General features: G+C 49.1%; 1 protein-coding gene across 2 annotated transcripts in view; it reads right to left on the bottom strand.

Moving 5' to 3' along the window:
* The window catches only part of UAP1 (UDP-N-acetylglucosamine pyrophosphorylase 1), a 29,518-nt gene extending 16,538 nt beyond the window's left edge, over positions 1 to 12,980 (bottom strand). The window contains exons 1-3 of one of the 2 annotated variants that reach the window (XM_006276164.4): positions 12,562 to 12,980; positions 4,597 to 4,801; positions 2,139 to 2,314 (exon numbers count right to left, since the gene is read on the bottom strand). In XM_006276164.4, the coding sequence (XP_006276226.3) occupies positions 2,139 to 2,314; positions 4,597 to 4,801; positions 12,562 to 12,838 (658 nt within the window). In that variant the 5' untranslated portion in view covers positions 12,839 to 12,980. The remainder of the gene's footprint in view (positions 1 to 2,138; positions 2,315 to 4,596; positions 4,802 to 12,561) is intronic. The other variant, XM_006276165.4, reaches the window with a different exon arrangement.
* Between the last annotated feature and the right edge of the window lie 5,043 nt (positions 12,981 to 18,023).

Raw genomic sequence — 18,023 nt, forward strand, 5'->3', positions numbered from 1 at the left:
AGGACCTCAGCGAAAACCTGTTCTACCCGCTGCTCTGTGACATCCTTTCCCCACTCTGCCCTCTGTTTGCATCTCATCTTATCCCCTCACACAAGCCAGAAGGTAAGCAATAGATCCCTGCAGCAGATGCTCACATGTGGCTAGCCAGTGAATAAGTGCTGGAGTATCCTCTATTGGAATAGAGGGGATAGAAGTACAGCTGCAGCAGAAACAGTGAGGAAGGACTAAGAAGGACTTCTGAATAGGAGAGAGAGCTTTGCAGGGTTAGTTTTCATTTGGTAAATTACCAAACTGGGACAAAGAGAGCAGCTCAGTGAAAAGTGCACTCATCTCTTCCAAGGGAAACAAGACTTCAGTGCCATGGAGGAGTGAACTACAAGGCTAGGGATAGAAGTTACACATACACCAGTTTAAGTAATCAGAAACTGGTTTAGACCTGTAACATCTGAAGTTCCATGCACATAAACCAGTTTCAAAATGGCTGAAACTAGTTGAAAGATAAATCTGGCTGAATGTCGTATATGTCTTAACTGATTTAAGTCAAACCAGTTTATTGAACTTCTGCCTCAGACCCCTTCCTGGTTCAAGTTAAATCTGTCCCCCAGGGATGCTTTGCAGCCCTGGGCTGTGCTGTGCTGTCTAACTGAGCATAGCAGGGTTGGCCCCACCCCTTTGCCCTCTTACCAGAGCAACCAGGGGTGGCTGACAGGGGGGTGGGGTTGAGAAACCCACTGCGTTGGCCTAAGCTGGTCTGCCTAGCTGGGGTGGAACAGCTCCTGCCAGACTTCTCCCCACTGCAGTAGAGGGGGTGGGGGCATGGGACAGCAGGCTCAGGTGGAGGGGAGAGAGGGGAATTAAACCCACCTGCCTCCCCTCTCCCACCACAGCAAAGGTCTTCCAGCTGGGGTCCCCGTGCCCATGGGAGAGGGGAAGCAGGGGAACTTAATCCCCCTCCCTCCCCCATACCTGAGGCACTGTCCAGGCCACCGGCTGGGGTCCCTGCAGGCCAGGGTGGGGGCTTAAAGCCCTCCCCAATCATAATGAGTGGCCTGCCAGGGCCTAGCCACGCACCGCCCTCCCCACCCTCAACTCAGCTTCCCTCCAGCCTTCTTGCCACTGGGGGAGGGAAGGGAAGGCTTGTTCTAACACCCCCCCAGTTTCTAGCCTGAGCCACTGCAGGCACAGGCCTGCATTTCTGGAATCAAAAATGAATGTCTGTTCACTTGCTTCTCGGTTCAATCTACACAAATTGAACTATGCACTTTAGCCCAACAGTCACCATCAGTCAGAAGAACTAGGAGAAACCAGGTCTTCATCTCTGACTCCTTAGTTCTCCTGGATAGCATGGAAAGGCTCCAACAAGCAAACAAGATTACACAAGAAGCCATCTTATGCAAAACTACCCCTCCTCACCCAAAAAGAGAAAGAAACCCAGGTGTTCTGTACCAGAGAACTCCAACATCCTGCCTAACCATAGTCTTCTGGCTCTGTTAGCAATGTTGGTTGGGGGGGTGGGGGGGAGACAGATTGCAACAAGCAGATACACAGTGATTATATAAACTGTTCAAGTGGCTTGTAAAAGTCACATGTCTGTCAGCTCTTAAAGCAGGCATTTTCTGCTTTTGCATGGACACACCCTTTTGAAGAGAAAACATTGTTAGGAGCCAGCCCCAGGAGTTTAATATGGTTTGTTCATATTTTTTCCACCCCTCTGCATCTAACCTTTAGCTGAGAGATGCTCTGGGGTAGGAAAAAGCGACTTTATTAGATTGTCATTGGACAAGGTTGTTCCCTCCCACTCAAACTGCTTCACTTCAGCATTCCCCACTCTGCTTAATATCAATTACCAAACCTGGGGCACTGCCAAACCCACAGGATTTGTGTTTAAAGTAAGTCAACCGTGTATTTAAAATATCAGTAAATTGCTTGCTGTGTCTGCCCAACAGACTTGGGCTCAGCTTTCACCTAACTTCAGCCTTCCCCACTTCAAAGTCTCTCACCCCTTCACCCAGATCTTGCCCCAGAGGACTCCACTATCAGTTATTTCAGTGCCCCACTCAGAACCCTGACAAGCGTGGTCTGGATGAAACCATCAGCTTTCCCCTAGATCCCTTTAACAAGTTTCCAGCAGCACAGACCTGGTGCCATGGAAACTTTGCTCTTCTCTTCCAGAAGAATTTTCCCATCAAACCCCATGGCAGGCAGCATCCCCTGCTGGAAAAAGACCATATTTTCCTTCTTTAAACCAAAATACTTGTGTTTCAAGAAGAACTCCTTTGTGGATTCCATTGTTCTGCCACTTGTCATGATGTACCTGCCACAGCATGGAGAGAAAAACAGAAGAATAAGGACACATTTGACCAAGGGCAGATGTAGCCCAACACAAACACACAGGATTTCTATGTGGAGCAATGCAACCCGCGTTGCTCCCCACACCCCATGGCTCCTTTTGAAGCATATGACTAGTACACCTGGGACAAGCCTCTCAATCCCCCAGTGGGAAACTCATTATCGTAAGGGAGCCCCAGATCAGTTCTAAAGGATCCTGACTCTCAACAATATTTAAATGGCAGCAGTGAACCACTGACCCGGGGGCTTTATAAAGCCTTGTGTCCAGCAGTGGTTGTCAGAATGGGGCCATGTCAAGGAGTTCTGAAGCCAGCAGGAAGGTGCGGATAGACTTCATGTGTCAAGAATACAAAAACTGCCATAATGGGTCAGACCAAGTATTCCTTTAGCACAGTATCTTGCCTCCAATGGTAGCAACCACTGGGCAATTTATAGGAAGAGAATAAGAAACAGGGCAAGTGTGAAGTGATCCCTGCTCAGTCATAGCTGTCCAGTCATCTGCAGTCCTAGAGTTAGGGACATGCTGGGCCCAAGGTGACATCCCAGATTGTCATGTTTAATAGTCCTGTATGGACCTCCCCTGCACAGAGCTGTCTAATCCTCTTTGGAAACCAATTATATTATTGACCTCCACAATATCCTGCAGCAAGGAGTTCCACAGGTCAGTTATGGCATTGAAGGAACCCCATTATTAAAGTATCTACCAGGCAAGATGTGATTAAATTAGGTGTGCTGCCAAAGACTAGCCATGCTCTAAAGCTCCCCGCTCTGCCTCCTAGGAAGGGGTTTCCACCTACAACCATATCACTCAAAACAGAGCCAGGCTTATTTCTACCGACCCCCCACATGATTAGGTATAAGCTGTGAAAAGCAAGCAAAAACAAAGCTCCCTAAAGCACTCATATCTCCCCTTGCAATGCAACCCCATCCCAATGCTGTGCAGAAGGGAAAGGCACTCAAAAGTGTTAGTGGAGGGAAGGAACCAAGACAGGACCACACTTGTCTCTCCCCTACTGCAGAAGGACGGGACGGAACAAACTGACCCTGGACATTGAAGGCAACCTGAGATGCTACATCTGGGCTGTTTGGAAGTGTGTTCCCCCACACCCCATATGGTTCTGCATTCCACTGTAGCAGCCAGAACTGCTGGGATTATGCTTTTCTTGGTCTCCCTATACATTAGCCAGGGTCATCACAGGAAACCAAATTCGATGCCAGGTTCCCAAATACGTCTTTTTTTTTTTTGCCCCTCTTTGGGACCCTAACTAATTGGGGACCCTGAAGCAGTTCCAGGCTATGCGCTGACATGGGATTTTTTTTTTTTTTTAAATCAGTGGCCACACCACTAAGAGGAGAAAGAACAATGAAGGGTGGTAAAACTTGATCATGATAGGGAAGTGACTGAAGATGAACTGACCTGACCTTAAGAACAGCCCCCTCAGAAGGAAGTGAAGGGCAGTTCCATAATCCCAACTATACCCAGGGGTTCCAGGTGTGGCAGACACTGAATGGGAGACTGCTGAACTTGGACCCTTGTCTCCTTCAAAAAGATTTCCCCTCCTATTACCCCACCTTTTCAAGGCCTGCTACAGAGAAAGACTGCAAGGGGAAATTTCTCAGGACATTTGCAACTTGGGTTTTCATCAACACCTACTCAACTCAGATAAACTTGCCAAAAGACTTCCTAGGTATCACCCCTGCCAGTGGGACTGACACAGGAGATCACAATTCACATCCTAGAGTCCAGCTGAAAGGGCTTGCCCTCCAGCTCAGAATGGCAGACAATATTGGCTAGAAAGCAGATAATGGCAATCTAATCGCAACCTTAATAAGACTTGTGACAGACACTTAATCCTTTGCATTTGCACAACCTCTCTGCTCCAAGTCTTTTGGAGGGTGGCTACACTAGGCACTCACTCTGGTGCAACTTTGTCAACACAATATCACCAGAGCAAGATCCCCTCTCCCACCTCCTGGAAGTATATGTGCCCAATTAGAACAGCCCAGTTGGATAGCTGACCCAGAAGAGCTATACTGAATTCGTTTTCTATGCATCTATGTTAGGACAAGGGGGTAGTAGCCGCACCTCTGCCTTGCTATGGCAAAGGCATAAATTAGGGAGATTAACAACCTTACCCAAGATTAAAGTCAGAAGAGACAGACATAGCCTATCAGCCTGTAACCACTACTTTTTGGCCATACTAGTAGCAAGAATGGTGTCCACGAGGACCATCCTCCACTCCTTACCACGGAATAACACATTTGGTGCCATGTTCTTTTTCAGCCAGCTGCTGAAGCTTCAAGATGCGCTCCGCTTGGATCTGGAAAAGCGTTTTGTGTGACGGCAATCCAACATCATACATTCCCTTGGGATATGAAACACCCAGCCTTGTCCCCTGACCGCCAGCTAGAAGAAGAACAGCTACTTTGCTCTGAGAAATATGGTGTAGACCTATACAAACAAAGGAAAAAAAGATGCATTTGAATTCTTGTCAGTACCTGGACCTGGGGAGAAAATGTGACCAAGAATTTGCCCCCTCTGCATGGAGGATGCCATGCTGTGCCTTTTGGATTAGGCACAACTGCCTGGCATACTGATCATTCAGTGTCCCATCTGGCTGGCCCTGGTGGAGAGCGCAGGAAGCAGTCTTCGTCTAATGGGACAAACACACTGGATAGTTTGAGGAAAAGAAACTACATACTGTTCTGGAGACAGGACCAATATACTTTGCCTGGAGGGGGCATGGATGATTGTTAGGGCTCTACATAAAATCTTGGTAAGTCAGAATCAGGTAATCAACACCAGGCAATCCTCACCATGGCTCTCCATGCTGCCAGCCTTGAAGGAGGGCAGTGGGATGCTTCTTGGGGGTATGGTAACTTAGCTGACTGTTGCACACTGATTATATGAAACCATTAACTCCCTCAAAGCATTCCTGGATTTTAGTTACCCCTCCACCCCTGCAAACTAAAAGGAGTCTATAGACTCCAGAGGGTAGCTTGGTCCTAGCAACTCCAAGCTCTGTGGGGACAACACAAAGCAAGACTAAAATAGCCACCTCTTAACACTCGCTAGATTTCACCCCCTCTTCAGCAGGGAGCTTGACATTTGCACAGCACTCTGAACTACCCAGTACAAACCATTACCTCATCTACTAGTTGCTCATGGTCAGAAAGCAAGTAATGAAAAAGCCTGTGTTGAGAGAAGCAGTCACAACTCCCAAACAGGCTTTCAGGGCCAATAGTTACTCCTCCAAACAATCCCCATCTATAGTACATAGATGTTGGCAATTTAACAACCAATAAGGAAATAAGATTGCCAGTATAAATCAGCAGTTAAACCACTTTTATGCTGCTGTAGGGTGGATTTGGTATTTAGTGATACAAGTATTATTTTAGATGCAGAAACTGGCAAGTGTCAAATGAACTGAACATCCCTAATGGTTTTTCGTTTGATGGAATTTCACTATTTGACAATTAGATGGAAAAAGTGAACAGGAGACACAAGTCTGTGCATTTTGTCGGAGGTACACAGTTTAAGCGTAGGTATGAGTGGGAGACAGGAGCACTTCAGAGTTCTGACACCAGTCCAGGCAGATCTGTACCTTGTTTCACCCATGTACTCCCTCATTTCAGAAGAAGGAATGGGATAAGTGTTATGTGGCAGGACTGCAGTGACAGACACTCCAGGCTCAAGTAGTACTAATGGAACATCAAGCAAACACTGGGAGGGTTTTCTGATGGAGCATACTCCACTCAGGTCCACTACACTTAAGTGCAGAACTTGCTTAACTGCATAACATAAGGCTGGTGACAATTTCTAGGCCACTGCCCATATGGTGGCAAACATTGGTTAGCTGCACAATGGTTAAGTGCATAGCATATTTCAATCCAACCATCTACCTTAAGCTAATTGGACTCCCGTTAACTGCATCTGTCTACTTCTAATAGCAGTCTTGAAACTGTTAAAAGCCTTAAAAACTGTGACATGACACTAATCAGTTTCAGGCCTGCTAATACACTGAGAGCACTGTGTGCTTAATGAGCAGTGGTTACATTGAGTTCTGAGAACTGTAAAGGCTGAGTAACTATAGAGCCTTTTTTTTCACTCCACCAGCTATACAAATACACTGTATATGGAAGCAAGTGTGAAGCAGATCTATGTTCGAAATGTTTTGTCTTCAAGGAGTTCCAGATTCCCAACCCTCTTCATACAGAGAAGTATTTTTCACAATCTCATGCACAGTGCTTTTCCTAAAAATAAGCTGTCTTGAGCTGTAAGCTTCCCAGAAAATTTCTTGCATTTCTGGGCAGGTCATAAACACTTGAGCATTCAAGGAGAAGTTCAGAAAGCTGTTAACTCCTGAAGACAGGCATTTAACATTGCAAAACACATTCTGTTCTAAGCAGAACTTTCTCTACCTGCAAGGTCTATAACATGGGCGGTTGCCCTGATAACATTTATAGCAAACACAGCTGGCTTGACAGCAAACACCTTCCTAGGTCAAATGCTTCCTGGATAACTTCCTGCTTGGACTCAGGCCTCAGATTCACTTTAAACACTGGTCGAAACCTGGAAAAGGGAGTATTACAAGTCAGTCAAGCTGTATTGGCAATGTATATGCCCAATAAACAGCACATGAATGTAAAGAGGTATTTGATTATTAGCCTCTCCACCTTTCCCAGCCACCTCACTGTTACATTAAGAATAAAATCATGAAAGTGCTTTCCACAAAGGCTAGTTAGCTGGGTAGATTTCAATTCTTCCTCTGAAACAAATGGAAATATGATACTGGCCTCATTCATAAAGTACTTTGAGACTGACAGATAAAGATATGGAGGCACAGACAGGGAAAGTGACTTGGCAACACCTCCTAGCATAGTGAGGGCAAAATGTTTTGGCAAGTGTGCCACAGATTAGCCCCACACTTTCCAAGTGCCACTCTTATCTCCTTCTCTTGCCTAATGGGCCATCCTGCTTTCTGCTCCTCTATTTTCTGCTCTCTGCCTTATCTGCCATTAGGCTGCCTGTCCCCTCCTTGGACCACTGCAAGCCACACAGAGGCTGCCCATACTACTTGCAGCACACATGCTCCCAGTTGGCCATTCCTGTCCTGGGAATCTGGGTGGAGGTGGGAACTGTAGAGAATAGAAACCAAGTACCCAGAGCCCTGGTACAGTTTTCTATTCACTAGTGAAAGATAAAAAGCTTAAATTTTAACATCCCAGTAACACCTTGAACTTCCTTGAGAGACTTGTTTAATAAACTCTCGTGCACTGCCAGTCACTGGGATGTCACCCTAGTTACAGCCTCACTAGACATAACATTTATCTTCTCAGCTACATGGTACTAGCGCAGCCTTGTACAGAATCCTTGTGTAAAGGCAGCAGAGCCTTTGGTTAACAATGCAATTGAGTTTAAGTAAGTTTCATCCCCTCCCTGCCCCAGAAGTTTCTGCACTCCCTTTTACAGAGGGTTCTGTTCTGATAAAAGGTTACCTGCCTAGTGTCAGCCCAAAAGGAAACTTCAGTTCACTTTACTTGGGAGTCAGGAAGGGCATGAGTAAAGTGCTTTGCATACAGCTGCATATAAAGTCCGAATCACAGAAGCAGGGCTCAAAGGGACCTCCAGAAGTTATCTAGTCCAATCCCCAGTTACAGGCAGGATCATCCCCAGCTAAACCACTTCATACAAATCCATTGTCTAACCTACTTGTAAAACTACAGTCAAAACTACTGCCTCTCCCCTAACACAACCGCAGACAACACCCTAACCTGGCACATGTAAAGCAGAGGAAACAAGCGGCCAATGTCCTGCCACTATAAGAGTTGTTAAACTTTGCTTGAGAGATCCAAGGAAGAGGGCCATTCCCCCCAGCTGCAGTGGAAGACTAAACCCACCCCCACTGTGAACCAATCTGACCCTAGGGTAAAATTCCTTCCTGACCCCAAACATGGTAACTGATCTGACCCCAAGTGTAAGGGCTTGACCCTCCAGCCAGGAACTTCCATGTTTGGGTCTGAGCAGGAGCACTGGCACACTCCAATCAAAGTCCCCAGCCTTCGCTGCAGCCAACTTAGTGCTTTCGAAGAAGGCAAAAAAACACAACCCTGACCAACAGAAACAGGAGGGGGGGAAATATATACAGGCAGTCCTCAACTTATAATGTTTTGCACTTAGGTTTATAAATTGACACCTTGTTTCAACTTCATGACATCAGTTTTGACTTTACAACGCTTGATCTGATGCAACGCCATGCCAGCAAACAAGTTTCCTGCATCACCCATCTCCTTGGAGAACATCTGTCCAAACTTCCTTAGACCCTTTCTTTAAGAAAACAGACAAGACTCCAGAAAAACCTGCAGCCAAGACTCCTGAGAAGACTCCAACCAAGAGCCCTTCAAAAAGTCCAGCAAAGTCACCTCAAAGAACTCCTTCTAAATCAATATGATTGCTATTTACAATATAAATATATTAATGTAGCTATATTACTCATCTATAATTGAGTACAAAATTCTGGGGTACTTTTGGTGACAACAGAGTATCAGGCCTTGGTTCAGAAACCAATCCCCCCATTTATAACATTTTCTTATGAGAAAATTGGTTCTGAGTTACAACATTTTGACGTAAGACACAGTTTTCAGGAACCAATTGTGTCATAAGTCTGAGGACTGCCTGTATATGCTTTTGCAACCAGCAAAGCCCAAAAGCATGGGAAATACCGACAGTAAAACATAGGCATAGCTACTCCTAGATCAGGGGTTGGCAATTGTGGGTACTTGATATGGCCCTAGGGGGTATGTGCAGGTGAATGGGGACGGACCATTACCAAGCAGCATCCCCCAGATGCAGGGGCATGGGAAGCTCGCACATGGCAGCTGCCGCCACTCTGCATTCAGCCACTTGCTGCCCCCACTGCTCGGTGGCTGGGGGTACACTGCTCTGTGTCCGGCAGCTGAGGGGTACAGTTGTAGCAGAAAGCCCCCTCTTCCTCTAGCCTGCATTTGTTCTCCCCTCTTTGGATATGTTTCTCTTCTTCTACCTTTTCTTCCTTCCTCTTTCTTTCACTTTAAGATAAGGAATTGCATTTTAAAATTTGTATGTGTGCATTTTGTATCTCCCCTTGTATTTTGGTATTTTTATCTGTGTGCGCGCCATGGCATTACTTTTGTAGCTTATATTTTATACTCCTCACCTTTCAACTAAATGTGTTTAGCGTCAAAAGTAAGTTATACACTGTAACAATGTTAACAAGGGAGGAATCAAACTGCCCTTCCCTGTATCAGGCAGGCCCCTGAAAGAGCAGTGAATCAGTGATTGAATGCGGAACACAGTAGCAGGCAGCAATTTAACACCTAGGAAAACCGCAGATCAACCAAAGGAAGAAATCAACAGGAGACAATGTAGCAACCGGGAATTCTCTAAACCTCACTGTTCAAGGGCTAGAAGCCCTGGTCTGAGTTAATCAACGCCGGGAACCAACTTTTGGGCTGAATATCTCCAGATCGACCGCTCCCACAGCCCTATTCAAAAATTCATCAACGGACTCCCAAACCTGCACGTACATGGAGACGACCCCTGGGGCTGACAGATGCCATCCAGTAGCCACCGAGGGGGAAGTCCCACGAGGGTCAATGACCCCTGGATTGGGCAAACCTGAAAACTGGGGAGTCACCAAAAGTCTGCCAAGGACAGATAAAAAGCAGTGAGAAGTGACCCTCGGGGCACCCTCTTGATCTCCAACTTGACCAGCACCTGACCTGTCCAGCCAGAAGGACCAGTCGGTGACCCCCTTCTGGAGGATAACACCACGCTGAAAGAAGCCTCTACTGGCCATCAACGGCAGACTCCAGTGCCTGTGGGATAGGTATACCTGACTCTTGTAGCGTGCGTGCGTGCGTGGACCAGCCCCAAGGTCTTCATTACAGTGTTTCAACCTGCCTAATAAACCAGAATTTTAAGGATCCTGAGTTGGACATTTGTAGCCAACACAATGATGCAGAAAGGTTGAAAACCCTTGTCCTAGGTTCATCCCTGATCAATGCTTTTCTTGAACACTTCCAATGATGGATATTCTACAGCTTTCCTAGGTTGTCTATTCCACTGCTTCACTGGTAGAACAGTAAATTTTTTTTCCCTGAACCTGTATGAAACTCATCAAGGGTGCTGACCAGCTCTCAGCAAGGAATAGTCACTCTGACAAGTTGGAAAAACAATTGAACAAAGAGGTCTTGCCCACATATCAAGCTTTGGAGGAGAGGCTGTCATATCTGTTGTACAATTCCTGAAGCACAACAGCTCCCAAACACAGATGAGGCATTCAGATATTCCTGCCAGATAAGCTTGCTGCTGATTTGCTCATCAAGCTCAAGTGCCAGGAAGCTACAGTTGAAAGTCCCTGAACAAATAATTCCCATCATGTCGACCTCTTCAATCTCTTCTATTAAGATGGGCGAGAGGAAGTCTGGTTCCTATGCTCTGGGATCCAAGAACCCAAGCATCAGGCACGTCAGCTTTCTGCAACATCAGGGCATCATCCTATGACGTTACTAACCCACCTGACTAAACTAACAAGCCAAAAGATGACGCTTATCACAGCCAGATAAGATAGGGTCCCAGTGGCACAAGATTACAGTATTGCTGCAAGCAGTTTTGGGCTCCTTCCTGCAAAGCAGAGACAAGATTCAGGACAATTGGGAAGCCCTTCCCTGACAACAATGCTACCACCACAACCACATGGCTTTGCAACAGTCTCTGAGCTGAGATATCACAATTTCCCCAAGCCTCCGAGCACAGGTAAGAACATCAAGTCTTATTCTTTCAACCTCAGGAGACATTAAAAGAGGGAACATAGTGTTGCCATAGGGGGTTGGGCAGAAGCCAGATGGGTCTGCCCTGCCACACCCTTCAACAGTGGAGACACCCAGCAGTCCTACATTTAACCCCAAAACAGACAGGCCCATTTGTCAGAGAATGATGATGACCAGTGATTCACCAGAGTGCCCTAGCATTATGGGGTGCGTCAAGATCCTTTCAAGGATGCCACACAATGCTAATACTGTCAGGTTTACAAACATGTCAGTTTACAAACATGATTCACAAGATAAAGATTTCAAACAGAAATCCATAGCTGGGATCTTTCAAATGCTCTGCAACAGAAAATTTATTCTATTATTTCTCTGTGGTCAAAAAATGACCAAAAACAAAGGAGCAGGCATATTCTGAGGGGTGCCATGAACCTAAGTCTGGACCCACCAGGAGCTACTAGCCCCCTTCCCAAAGGCTAGAGCAGTGGCTCTCAACCTTTTTGGACTCACTGCACCCCTCATAAGAATTAAGAGCATTAGAACCAGCCATAGGCCACCTCACCTGGTCTCCTGTGTCACAGAAGGGCAGAGAGCAGATGCTGAAAGGGAGAGCAAACTGGGCCTGACTAGAGTTTTTTTTCCCCTGTTCCTTTCTTTCTCACTTGCAGCCTCCAGCATTTAAGGTCTAGGCGAGCAGTTCCCAATCTGTGGTAGGGTACCACCAATGCTATGCAGACAACCTGTCAGTGGTACGTGTTAACAGATTTATTCTAAATACTTTACATGACAAAAATTTGCTGGCAGCACTTAAGGTTGTATCATTTTAAATTGGTGGTGCACAATCTGTCAGTTTGGGAGCCACCGATCTAGGACATGCTGATTTAGAGGCCGTGCCCCTCACTCCCAGGTTGCATTGCTACCACTGCCCCTTTCTTCCAAGAATGTGTCCAACCCCTTCTTGAGTCTGGCTGAACTGTCAGCTTCCGCAACACATGGGCTCAATGCCCTCTCCGACACCGGGGCAAACCAGGTGGCGCCCTGGGTCAAAGCGGGATTCATATACAGGCCGGGAAGTGGGGGCTTGTCCAGGCAGGGACCATCTCGAGCCTGGGCTGATCTGCTCAGCTTCTCCCCTCACACCTGGGAGCAGCCTCCAAAGCATCTCCCGGCACACCCCACCATCCTCCTCACACCTCAGGGGACCCTCTGAAGGACCTGGTGGACTCCCCACCCTCCTCACACCTATAGGCAGCCTCCATAGGAGCTGGCAGCATCCCAGGGCCCTGGCCCACCCCCATTTTCACAGCAGGGGGCTAGAGGGAGGCTCTGCCAGGGGCCCTGTAGGGCAAACGCCGAGAGCAGGGCGGTGCCGCAGGGGGGCAGCACCGTCCCTCCCCCAAATACCTCGCTGCTCCCAGTCGTGCAGCTGGTCGCGGTCTCTGGTGGCGCTGCCCAGCACTTGCCGGGGCACGGGCTCCATGCGGGCGTCCACCTTGTCCTGGCCGGCGCCGCCGCCGCCCTCCATGGCCCTGCGGAAGAAGCGGCCGAGTTCCTCGAAGTCCATGCCCCGCAGCTCCTCACTCAGCGCCAGCTGCTCGGCGCGGCTCAGCTCGGGCAGGAAGCGCAGGAGATGGCCCTGGCCGGCGCGGGCCAGACGGGTGCGCAGCTCGCTCTGCTCCATGGGGCCTGCGGGACTGGCGGGCAGAGGGGGGAAATCACTGCCTGCGAGGGGCAGCGCCACCTGCGCTCCCCTCGCCTCGCCTCCCCTCGCGCAAGACAGGGCAGGGCAGGGCAGGGCAGGGCAGTGCGCATGCGCACCCCCACCCGACTAACGGCACCACTCACCTGCAGCCAGCCAGTGCGCGAGGCCGGGCGCGCCCCCTCCTTTTAACTGGCGCACTGCGCCAACCCACCAATAGCAACAGCTGCCCGGGACGGGGGCGGGGCCGTCTGCAGCTGCGCTCCTTCACTGGAGGGAAAGTGCCAGCTGGAGCTGACGTCACGAGCAGGCGGGTGAAAGGGTGCAAGGGGCGCAGGCGGAGTGGCCGCGCGCCGGGAAGAGGGGCGGGGTCGCAGCCCCGCCGCCCAATCCGCGGGCGGGGCACGTGGCAGCCCCAAGGGCCCGGGGAAGGGAGAGGCCGCTTGCGCAGGCTGGGCTGGGCTGGTGCCCCCATTGTCGCCATGGCAGTGGGCGTGAGCCCCGCCCCCGCGGCCTGCTGGGGGAACGGGATAGCGGGCAGCGGTCACAGCCACGGGCCCCGGCACCCACTCCTGCCCCAGCCCCGGAGCTAGGCCCAGGCATCTTCCACCGTCCCCAGCACCCCCAGCCAGCTCCACCACTGCACCACAGCTGGGCCCCCACTCGCCAGCTGGGCACGGCCACCGCTACTGCACCCCGTGTAGCTGCCCCATCTGCTCACTGCTCAGCTCCTGCTCCAGCCCCAGCCCCTTACCCGCTCCCCTGCTCCGTCTCGGCTTCCTGTTGCCCTGTCCAGCTTGCTTGTCTCCCAAAGGGGGAGGTGGAGATGGGTGAACCCAGGGTGACCACAGCCAATGCTCCCGGGTTGGCCGGGGGTACGGGAACTGGCATCCATCTCCCAGTGACTATTGAAAGCAATCTGGAGACGGATACGGGGAACGGGTTGAACAGTGCAATTCATGACGACATTACGTCCTGTAAAAAAACACCTGGAATTGCTTAAGTCAGAGTTGGCAACCCTAGGTTACCAAATTGCCGGTTTCAAAAAAAAAAAAAGGGGGGGGGGGCAGGGTTAAATATGATTGTGGAAGGAAGTAGCCCCTCGCTTCCAAGCTACAGCCCTCCCACGGCCCCTCACTCCCGACCTGCAGCCCCTTGGCTGCCCCCCTTGGGCAGTCCTGGCCCTGGCCCTCCAGCCCCCACCCCCCACAGACTTACCTGCTGGCAGCTGCCAGGGCCACACACAGACCACTTTATGCCCCTGCCTCCAGTCACCCTCCCCTGCTCCCCCCAGCCCGAAGCAGCTCCTTGCTGGGGCAAGCCAGGAAGTGCCAGGAAAACCTTTGATGCTGAGCGGAGGCAGAGCAAAACCCCCAACAATCGCTGACATTTTAAAAAACTGCCCGGATGGAGATGGGGGCCCAAAGAGGAGGCGTCTGGGAAAACCTACATGTATGGTAACCCTCGTGAACTTCCACTAGCTGGCTGCGGGAGCAACCGCCCACGCCAACCCTTTATAAGTGATACTAGAGCATGCTGGCGTGAAGAGAGGGTAAAAGGAGAGATTTCAAGGCATAGCCAAGGAAGGGGACGAGGAGAGATGCCTGGAAGATCGGAGCTGCATGCAGTCTCGCAGCCAGACGAACAGGTCGCCCGCTCTGCCCAGGTCCCGCCTCACTTCTCTGGGCTCCATTTTGTTCCAACTGCCTCTCTCCGACTCGCTGCTTCTCTTCTGTCCCACCTGGCCAGCTGCTCCAGCTGCCTTGTCCTGCCATCTCCAGTGTCCCACTCCAGTCCCCATGTTCTGTCCCCCCCGTCCCTTTCCCGATGGACCCCATCCTACTTTACCAATGAGCACCGAGCCAACACCCCATTACCCCAGCCACCAGCAAGACCTCACCCTGCAGTCCTCCCGTTTTTTGTGTAGCGTACACCCCACTGACGTACTGCCCGATAGGATTGTAACTTTTGTCCTCCCCAGCGGTAGGAACTGTAGGGCAATGTCAGAAGCCCCCTAAGGGGAAATTGTAACATCTCTTTTTTGTAAGTTCTCAAGAAGAGGCTGAATAATCTTCTGTTTCTAGATAGTTTAGGAGTAAAAAAATGCTGCATTTGTGGAAAAGGTTGGATTACATCAGCATTTCTCAACCCATGGGTCGTGGCCCTGAAAGGGTCATGAACAAACTTTCTCCTTTAAAGGAGAAACTATTTTTAAAAACTAATTTTCTCTTGCAGGCTGGCAGAGTTCCAGCCTGCAAGGGGCTCCCCCCCGCCACACACACCTGGCAGGGGGGACTGGGGGCAGCTGGTCAGGACTGGCCAATGTTTACAGATGGGTCCTAGTACAAAAAAGGTTGAGAACCGCTGGACTAGATGACTCTTAAGGTCCTTCCAATCCTATGATTCTACTGCTCTCGTCTGTTCAACCCCCAACCCTTGCCCTTGTCCCCTACTGCTTATTGTCCTCACAAATCTAAGCTTAGACTGAGTTCTTTGGAGCAAGAACCAGGTCGCTATTTGTATAGAAACAAGAACACCTGGGCAGGAATAAGATATGTAAACAGATGTCTGGAAAGGATCACCTGGGATATGGAGTCTAGTCCCCTGCAATCACAGGCAGGGTGGGATTAATGCATGGGCAAACTGGGCACATGCCTAGGGCTGTAAGTGAGGAAGGGGTCCAGTTGTGCTTATTTTACTTATTATAATTATTAAATGAAAAAAGTAATATAAATATACTGTATTAAGTAGGGGCCCACAAGTTTGTTTGCCTAGGGCCCACTAAAGGGTTAATCTGACCCTGATCCCAGGCAAACATATTATAAATGCCTAGTCCTAAAGGGTTCATACAAATATTAATTCCAGCACCTCCTATACATCATGCCACAAAACAACTCCTAAGGCCTCAGAACTAAGTTGAGATCTTTGTTTTGGGGAGGGGTGTTGGTATTAGTCTCAAAAAAAATTCCCTGGGGGAAGGCAGCAGGAAATCCCAGGGTGCCACCAATGAGTTTAACCTCTGTAATGGCAGCAAGTTGATTAGGTAAAATACGTTTAGATGGCATGACAGAGGAAGACAAACCCTTGCCAATCTGACCTGGGGAAAACCTTTGCTGCCCCAAAATATGATGCCTGGTTGGACCCCGAGTGTGTGAGCAAGACCTCCAGGATTTCTTAGTCTCAGCAGAAGTGCATCTCAGCCACACTCCTGTCTCTATGGCCAATGGGCCATACTTACTAGGAAGGTAAGCATACAAAGCCAAGCCCCAGAAGCCAAGTAATGCAACCAAGAGGGAAAATAAATAAAGTTTTCCTGGGCCCTGCACAAAATCAGTAGATACCCCAGGGCACAGAAATAAAGCAGTATAATATGGTTCACCAAGTATTATAAATATACTGCTAGATAAATTAGGGGGAGGATAAACAAGGAAGGGTAATCTAATCCAGAAAGGGCTGTAACCACTAACCCTCCAGCCTTCCTCATTTCCACAGACAATTCCCTGCAATCTAAACCACCTTCTCCAAAACATGGCAAAAACACCTCATGAGCCCTAAGGTATTGCAAGCCCACCCCTCCCAAAGCAAAAGTCAGTACACTCCTGGCCCTTAGCATGAGAAAACTACAACCCACCCTAAAACCACTCTCTCAGCCTCTCTCACCAGATCCATACATCAGCAACAGCCAGATCAAGGTACTCTTTGCTATGTCCCTCACATGCAAGCAGCCCACGCTGTAATCCCATCTCCTTTCAACCCTCTAAACCACTTCTGTGAATTCAGAGATCTCTGTGAATTTCCACTGCAGAAGCCCATGACAAAAGTTTACTCATCAAACAGCTTCCCTGCTGCCATTCGATAGGGTTAAAATGTAATCCTGTCCCCTGCCAGAGTCTGCATCTGGGCTTTGAGCTCTGGCCTGTGGCTAATCCAAACTATTGTCATGGCCAGCATCTCCCCTTACAAAGATGTGGGCGAGACATGAGCTCAGCAAGGGGAGAGGCCAGTGAACCCTGCATCATGGATGATGAAGTCTATAGCATCACTGCTGGCGGCAGGACAGGCTGGGCCGTTCCACCCACTCCCCGCAGCCTGCACCTTCATAGGCAGCTTTGCTAAGAATTGCATAACAACCGAAAACACCACAAACCAGTTCCTGGCTCTGCTGTGCACTCAGAGGGTGCTGGGCCTACCCTCATTGTTGTGCACCAGTCATTCCCACCCAATTGTTGCTTCAGCCTCTCTCTCCACACCGTAATTTTTCATTCTGCCACCGGTTTTCTCTCAGTCACTCTGTCCTGGCCTTTCATAAGCTTCCCCATCCTGTTCCATATTTAATTTTTGATAGTAAGTTTTCTACTCTCTGAAGTTTTGGAATCTTCTCTTTTGGCTGAGGAGGGAAAGACAGAGGTCTGTACAATCATGAAATGGGGGAGGGGTGGGAAAGGTAGATGGGGGTTTCCCATTTATTGTCACAATACTAGAAATTATTATGGATCAGGTTTAACATAAACACAAGGGAGTTCATTTTCACATGACATACAATTAACTTGTGGAACCCATCACTGCAGGATGTTGTGGAGGCTGATAATTTAACTGGGTTCAGAAGGGCACTGGACAAATTTATGCAGGATTGGCCCATCAGTCGGTATTAAATAGGAGATGCAGGGATGCAACATATGAAGTAGGACCTAGGCCTCTGAATGCTGGACGTCAGAAAGGAACAGGATTGGGAAGAATCCCAAGGAAGAGATCAGTCTGGATAAGCCCTGCTTAAATACTCTTCCCCTTTCCATCCACTCTCTGCCATTGTAAGATACTAGATGCATCTGTGGTCTGAACCAATATGCCATATCTTACGTTCTTTGTCCTGCTGGATTATGGGAGAGGGAGAGGCTTGTGGGTCATTTTTCCTTCTTCTCCGGGCACTTATTTCCCTCTTCTAGGCCTAGGAGAAGAAGCTGAGAACTGGGGCAGGCACCAAAAGGCTGGAAAATACACCCACTCCTCAACTTGGTGCAGCAGCTGCAAAAGTTCCCAGCTGTGCACCAGAAAGAGGGAGCCTGATTTCTCCATGAGGTGAAGAACCAGGAAGCTCAGTGTCCAGCAGCACTGGCTGCCCTTTCACTGGAGCAGAGGGGGAGTGGGGGGTGGGATGAGTAAGGACAGC

The sequence above is a fragment of the Alligator mississippiensis genome, chromosome 5 (assembly GCF_030867095.1).
Source record: "Alligator mississippiensis isolate rAllMis1 chromosome 5, rAllMis1, whole genome shotgun sequence".
In the NCBI taxonomy this organism is placed as follows: Eukaryota; Metazoa; Chordata; order Crocodylia; family Alligatoridae; genus Alligator; species Alligator mississippiensis.